This window comes from Podarcis muralis, chromosome 7, assembly GCF_964188315.1.
Source record: "Podarcis muralis chromosome 7, rPodMur119.hap1.1, whole genome shotgun sequence".
NCBI lineage: Eukaryota > Metazoa > Chordata > Lepidosauria > Squamata > Lacertidae > Podarcis > Podarcis muralis.
This window is the reverse complement of record NC_135661.1, coordinates 42,224,273-42,232,106: the sequence shown is the minus strand read 5'-3', so window position 1 is coordinate 42,232,106 and position 7,834 is coordinate 42,224,273. Positions and strand designations below refer to the sequence as shown.

At 44.4% G+C, this 7,834-nt stretch overlaps 1 protein-coding gene across 2 annotated transcripts in view; it reads right to left on the bottom strand.

Annotated features, from left to right (window-relative positions):
* Window positions 1-2,748: 2,748 nt before the first annotated feature.
* GALNS (galactosamine (N-acetyl)-6-sulfatase) overlaps window positions 2,749-7,834 on the bottom strand; it is a 52,550-nt gene continuing 47,464 nt past the window's right edge. For both annotated transcript variants that reach the window (XM_028739979.2, XM_028739980.2), the window contains exons 13-14: window positions 7,273-7,390; window positions 2,749-4,536 (exon numbers count right to left, since the gene is read on the bottom strand). In XM_028739979.2, coding sequence (XP_028595812.2) covers window positions 4,450-4,536; window positions 7,273-7,390 — 205 coding nt within the window. In that variant the 3' untranslated portion in view covers window positions 2,749-4,449. The remainder of the gene's footprint in view (window positions 4,537-7,272; window positions 7,391-7,834) is intronic.

Below are 7,834 nucleotides of genomic sequence, written 5' to 3'. Positions count from 1 at the left end.
TGTGCGCCATTTTCCAGAGGAAAAGTCCTCTCTTTATTTTCTGTCTTATTTAATTTTCCTCCAAGGAGCTCAATGTGGCATACATTGTCTTCTCCTCCTTCCCCATTTTTATAATTCACAACAATCCTGTGAGGTAGGTTAAACAGAGTGACTGGCCCAAGGTCACCCAGTGTCCAGTCCAAGTCTGGTTTAAAGATAAACCAGCCTATCAGTAATTAGCAGATCAAGCAAGCACACAACTCCTCCCCCCTGATATTTAAATCATTGTGATTTCCCTTAAAATATGCAAATATAATTGGTTTATGCAAATACAGTGGTATCTTGGGTTAAGAACTTAATTTGTTCTGGAGGTCCGTTCTTAACCTGAAACTGTTCTTAACCTGAGGTGCCACTTTAGCTAATGGGTAAACGTTAAAGAAATTGGAGTTCTTGTTGAAAATACACTGAAAAGGATATATCAAGAACTCTGGCCACAAGTTTCAATATAAGGAATAATTCCTACTCGAGAGTTGAAAAGAAAAACGTGTATATTCTGCTAAGAATAACAGTTTGAAGCTAATAGTAAATTTAAACACAACGTGTAAGTCCGATAGTTTTAAGGTAATAGTAAATTTAGATACAAATTTAGAAACTACAGAAATAATGTAGTTTCAAATATGCAGCTTAAACGTTGTATCTAAATTTACTATTACCTTAAAACTATCAGACTTGCACGTTGTGTTTAAATTTACTATTAGCTTCAAACTGTTATTCTTAGCAGAATATACACATTTTTCTTTTCAACTCTCGAGTAGGAATTATTCCTTATATTGAAACTTGTGGCCAGAGTTCTTGATATATCCTTTTCAGTGTACTTTAGCTAATGGGGCCTCCCACTGCTGCCGCATGATTTCTGTTCTCCTGAAGCAAAGTTCTTAACCCAAGGTACTATTTCTGGGTTAGCGGAGTCTGTTACCTGAAGCGTCTGTAATAATGCAAAGGTGTCCTCATTTTGTGTCATGCATTTCCTGTCCTTTGGCAATCTGTAGGTGGCCATCCTCTGTGTACTTTTTGCTTTTTCTATAACTTTTTATCGGGTTTTATAAACAAGGATCATAGGAATTATAAGTGATACAAATAAATAGACCAAGTCTTCTCATGTCATTTGTACATCACAAAAATAGCATAAAACATTTGCAGTAACAGCTACAACGTATATTCAACCTTTTCCAACCAAAGACCCAGTTCTAATCCAAACATGCATATGGAAACATGTTTCTCATTTATTTAACCATATATCTGTATGTTGGCCATGTTACTGTTGTGACCAACTTTATATCATGCCGTGATCCAAACTGTTGGCCCCAACCCACTAGCTGAAGTCCCAGTATGTAGTTTAAGCTTTAAACGGCAACAACAAAACCTTGAACTTGGCTTGGTAAGCAGTAGGCAGTCAGTGCAGATTGTTTAACCCTGGTGGATGTGTTCAAAGCCGGATGTCCCATGAAGCCCCCTGGTGGAGCCGAAGGGACAGTTTCTAGAACTCACCTTGGCAATGTTGGATTTCCAGTGGTAAAGGTTTGCTTCTGTTCCTGTAAGAATGTGGCTGAAACCCTGAACGTACTTCTCAATTAATATGCTTTGTGCAAGGCATTTTTAATCTTGTTGCAGACACAAAAGGGGCAGCCAGGTTTGGTTCATTAGAATAGAATCCACAGATCAGCTAAATAGCCAACGTTCATGGTACAGTCTGCAAGCTTTCAAGTTACGCAGAACTCTTTGCCAGGCTAGATAAGACGGAAAAGAATGCATCTTGGGTGAAGGAACACCAGACAAGGTGCTTGTAGGGGCACTGCCATTTCCCCGTTTCCAGTCTCCATTGCTGAGAATATTTATTTTTTCTTTAAAGGGATATAGTTGAGCTGAAAGCCTATACAAAGGTCACATCCATCCAGAAGGATTTGCATTTCTCAGAAAGGCCTTTGTTGGGCAAGACAGAAAACGGGCTGGGTGGGTGATGAAGCAGAAGGTCACTGTGTAGGCTATTTTCACAGCTGTCCCTGCTAATACTAGGATTTTCTCAAAGACAAATTATCTTCTCCACCACCAGAAAAAATCCTTTCCCCCAACAGCTGGCCCAAGCTGGCCAGTCCTTAGCAACAGAAGAAACAAACACTGACCCAAGCATGCAACTTTCCATCGGAACACAGAGCTTTTTTAACAGCTATATCCCCAAAGACAGGAAGTGATTGGAATTGCAGGGGGGTTCTGTTTTGCAGTTGAGTTTGTTCTGCAATTTCACCACCAATTCGGCTTTTCTGTGACAACCCTAACACTTTCCTTTTCACAGGAGAAGGCTATAGATAGCATCTTTATTACAACTTTGCCATCTTTATTGGATCTGTCTTCACAACAACCCTGTGAGATAGGCTACTGTCATAAAGTTTGACAGAGAAGGTGACTTACTCAAGGCTACTTAATGAATCCATGGCAGAGGCCAGTCTTTCAATGTCTCCCCTGGGATCCACTTAGTGAAGTGGAACAAGACTTTGCTGGTGTAGGCATGTGAAGAAATCCATCACAGCTTAAACCAAAAGGCTTGGTTTATCAGACAGAATTCTAGCATGACTGGCCCCCAAGGCACTTCTTCTCCTTTCCTTCCCCAACTTCTCACATTTTAAAATACTGCACGCCGGGATTTGCATTTCAAATCTTATTATCTTCCACAATCTCATTCAACAAGGAGCTCAGGGAAGAGAGACACAGCACTTGTAGATCACATATTATATTGGCCTTAATTTCTTACAATCACACAATAAGAAAGTTATAAAGCTGACAAAAGTATTTCTTGAAAGTTAACAACAAACATACAGAACTCTTCTAATCATACTAAAAACAACATCACAGCAGCAGACATTTATTCATATTAACCTTTGGCACTTCTTGAAAATGTATATTTTGGCACCATTTGAGACCAAGTCTTAAAAGAAATGTTGGCAATGGAGAACACTTCTTTGCATAGCAAAATAACAGAAGAAAGGTTTACCTTGCCAGCCATCTGTTTCCAGCAGTGGCTGACCAGGTGTCTCCAAGAAGCCCACAAGCTGGGCCTGATGACAACTACCCTGTTGTTCTTCCATCCCACAGCAACTGGCATGCAGAGGTAGACTGCCTCTAAACATAGAAGTTCCACTTAGCTATCAGAGGCATTAACTATTGATAATATAGCTCAGGTGTGGGGAGCCTCTGGCCAGACCATTTTGGCCAAGCCACACTCACCTGCCCTACACCTGCTAGCATATATTGCATCAGGTGTGAGATGCAGGTAAAGTAATAGCTGGGCCCAAAAGGGCACCTGCGGAGCCCTTTTTGAAGTGCAATGCAGGACTCTCTGCAAACACCAATGATCAGCTGACTTTTAGTGCTCGAAGAGAGCCCTGCACTGCCAAAGCCCCAACAATCAGCTGTGCTTGGCTGCACTAGGAAGTTATCTAGTGCAGCCAAGGGGGCTGCAGGAAGCAACTTGGATTTAAAGCACTTCCTCCTGTGTTTTGAATCCAAAAAGCTAAGAAAGAAAGAAAGAAAGAAAGAAAGAGAAAGAAAGAAAGAAAGAAAGAAAGAAAGAAAGAAAGATGAAGCAGTTTGTATTGAAAGCGCTGGAGAAAGCACTTTGAGTAGAGACCATTTTCTTTGCAGAGGGAAAAAGACTTCAATTTTAGGTGCATTGTCCTCTCTGCAAAGACTTCAAAGGGGCTTCCTGTAACTAATGATCAGCTGAATGGTGGATATGGCTAGTTCATTGCACTTCCAGTGCCAATCAGCTGATTAGTGCTGGAATAACATCCTCAAAGGAGGATGCAACAACCTCCTTTAAACTTTGACACCATTATGATGTCTGGTGATTGACAGGTGGGTAGTCCTGCCCACCTGCCAAAGCTGGCCTGCAGAGGGTATGGGAGACATTATAGCCAATAGACTGTAATGTTGCTGGCACTCCATGCAGTGAGCAGCAGTCTTTGCTCCAAACATGTTTAAGCAACACTGTACATTCGCTGGAGCTGCTGAATACTGGCATCAACGCTTAACAATTTTTAGATGGCACAAAGATGCTCTGCCTCATCAGGTCCAGAAGGGTTCCTGAGCTCCAGGACAAACTTCCAATTCTAGGCAGTGGGAGGGGAGCAGAATGCTGTGAGAGATGATCACAACTGATAACTGAGGGCTCAGTCTCAAAGGAACTTATGAGTAGCAAAGGACTAAGGCAAGGCTCTCCAGCCCTAATATCTGAAATAGTCTTAAGCTCACAGTACCTTGGCCCTGTCTGTACTGAGAGGCTGAATTCATATAGATTTACTGCTGTAACCCTGAGAAAGAGAGGAGGGAAACACTCTGCGCTTCTTCCCACAATGCCCCTTTCCTGAAGAAATGATCCGCAGCAGCCCTGTCTCCAGCAGGTCAGGCATGAGATGCTCAGTGGGGCCAAAAGCACTTATGAGGGTTGGGGCTGGGAGGCTTCAAACACTTCCCTATCTTCTCACAGCCTGGAGGAGCCCAATTCTGTTGTAAGACAGGAAGAGAAACTGGGTCAGCCACAAATCACTGGGAAAAATTAGTATCTGAATTTGCTTGCTTTCCTGTTATATCCCAACCTACCCCCATTTTCAGATGATGTCTCTCACCTTGGTAGCCTGGAGGCAGGGGCTGTTGGTTTGTTTGTTTTGTTTTTAAAAACCAAACACTTTGTGCATTACTTAGGATACCTTTGGCCAGAAGTAGCTAACCTGAAAGCCTCTGATGCTCTGCTTCCAACCCCCATCCCCCCTGAACACTGGCCTTCCTGGCTGGGGCTGATGGGAGGTGGAATCCAGCAAGGTCTGGAGGGATGCTGGTTCCTCACCCCAGGCTCAGGCACTTTATTAACAACAACAACTTATTTCTGTTAGAAAAGTGACATTCAAGAATCACTACACCTTGTGCACAGGATGGTAAAACTAGTGCAAAGACCCACATGCTAAAACCCCATTCCACCAGACTGGGCTGCCTTGTCCTCTTCACAACAGGGTCATGTATTAGCTCCCCCCCCCCCCCCCCCGCCGCACTATCCCTGCATTATTCTGGGGCTGTCTCAAATCCCTCTTCTGGCATCGTGATAAGTGAGCAAACCTTTGTATTGCTGACAGGAAGAGAGAAACAGCCCTAGACTTTGAAAGGCTCTATAATTATTTTGCACAGACATATTTGCGGAGATTACCCAAAGCGCTCAGGAGAAGACAGCAGTCTCGGAAGGCCAAGGGTGAGACAGATAAGAACATTTGTGTTTTAATGAGCAGTTTGATGGATTAGCCCGCCAACTGATGGATTAGAAGGCATTTACATGGCGACACCGAAACAGGAGAGCTCAGCCTCGACACCTCTGTGGTTCACCGGAATTATCATGCCCTTGCTTGAGTTTTGTAGAAGACAGCCAATGTCAGGAAGGAGGAAGAGGACACCCTCCACTAAGAGAAATCCCTCCTAGAGCCCAGAAGCGATTGGTTACAACCAGGCAATGAGTGCAACCTACCCACCTGAGAAGTCTCAAGGGGGCCTTTAGTCACCAAACAGCCTGTCTTTAGGATGAGCAGCACAGAATTCTCCAAGGGTGTTCCTGATGGCAGTGGGTCACACAACTGGGGCACCAGGGGAGAAATTGCCAAAGTGCCTTCCCTCAAATTCTTCACCTCAGCCCTTAATCCAGTGAGCTTCCTCGCTCCCCCACTTATCTCTGGGTCCCTCTGGCTCTGTCATCTTCGCCCTTGTGCTGGAAAAGCCTCTTATCCCTCAAAGGCATGTTTATGCCTAGCCTTTACTCTGGCCTCTGACACTTGAGATAGATAATATTTTGGGCCCCACCCAATTCCTGTGGCTGTCATTTGTTTTAAAACGTTATTAATACTGTATTTTCAGATTACTGTAACTTGCCCTGGGACCTTATGGTGAAGGGCAGGTAATAAATAAGGAAATCAACTCTATTTGGAACAGAGCTGAAAGCAGCTCTGGAGAAGGCAAGTGAAAACCAGCAGTAGAGTCAAGCCCTCACTCCTCATCAGCTAGTGTGGACAAGTCAAGAGGGCCTAGACTTCTGCATGAGCCACTCTCAGTCCCCATAAAATGCTCTCTGCTGCACATCCCTCATAAGCCACCCTACCTTCTTCCAATTTGTCCCTTCCCTCATTTGAACCTTTGCTGCTCATTAGTGAATCTATGACCCTCCATTTTGGTCTTTTTCATCCAGCAAAGGCTGCAAGGCCTCTGAGGTGGAGAATGCCTCACATCCATATTCTGTACTGCACCTAGCACACGCTTGGCCCAACATCAATCACCTTCAAAGGGCAGCCAAGCGCATCACCATCTCCCTCCTTCGGCGTCTCTCTGCAAAGCCCACCCATCCATGGGAGAATCCAGCTGTCAGTTTATTAAAGGTCATTCCTGCCCGCTCTGTGCTGTTTGCGTTATTTTTATCTGCTTTGTTTCATGTGAGAGCCCTACAGGGGGAAATAGTTTTTGAGAGGCTGCTGGTGAGTGAGGCTTTGCATTCTGCACTGCTAACACCAGGTGGCAATGATGGCCTGGCAATCACAGCAACGGGCATTTTTGCAGGCATTCAGCTCTTGGAAGGAGGGCTCCAGCCAACTTAAAGAACAATTAACAGCGTTTTCATAATCTGTCTATCACTTCCAAAATGTAAAGGGAAGGACAGTGGAAGCGGTGCAAGGCAAACAGATGGAAGCCTCAGTTGCCAGAGAAGCTGAAGTTTCTCACAGAGAGTTGGACTCTCCTAGATTTTATGACTGCAAGGGTCAAATTTCTACCTCTTTCAAGGTGCTGTGGTCCCTTGTACATTAACTGGCAACAGATCTACTGAGTTTCAGACAGTGCTATTTCCCAGCCATACCTGGAGATACCAGGAGTCGAACCTAAGACCTACTGCCTCCAAAGCACATACTAGGCACTGCAAAAGCTGAGAAGAGGAAAGATGCCTCAGTGATGATGGACAGAGACTTTTCAGGCTCATTTCCATATGTATGGAACTGGTCTTTCAGTGCTGCTGCCTCTTTGAATTCACAAAGGAAGATATAGTGACAACAGAAATGCATGGACTTTTTCTTTTACATAAACTCCTAGTGAATTGAAGCACTTCCTGCAAAAAGGGAAAGATGATGTTCTGAGTTGCCCAACCTAAGGGGAGATAAGCTCCACAGACTACATGAAGGACCAAGGGGTTTTATGCTTATTTACATTTTAATCCCTTACCATGACCGCCTTGTCACAGACGTTCAGCTGAGGCTGCCCAGGTAGCAATGTCTCCTTGTGCTGCTCGACGATGGGGGAGATTCTTTCTATAACACTTTGGTATTCAGCACTTGAAAAACTGGAAAGGCAGAAAAAGGAGATCAGGCACAACAGAGATGTAAACACAAGGAATGCTGGCATACCTGGTGTGGTGGATGGGAGATTGCTGTGTTATACCACATTAGACTTCTTTGACTATTTAGCCCAGCATCGTCAACTCTGACTGGCAGCAACTATTCACCACCTGCTACCAGATCTACCAGGGACTTCTGCAGGCAAAGCAGGTGCTCTATCATGGAGCTGTGGCTTGTGCTGAGTTACTCAACCCATATGTGGAGCGGCAGCTGCGGAGAGCCATCAATGACAACTTCTGCTCACTCTGGAGATGGTGCAGCACAGTCTAGATTAAAATTTCACGTGTTGCACGGCTGTGGGTGCATGGAGTTCGCACATTAGGACAGGAGTGGGCAGATGGTAGACAGACAGCTTGTACACAGAGATCATCCCAGCAAGCGGCTAATGG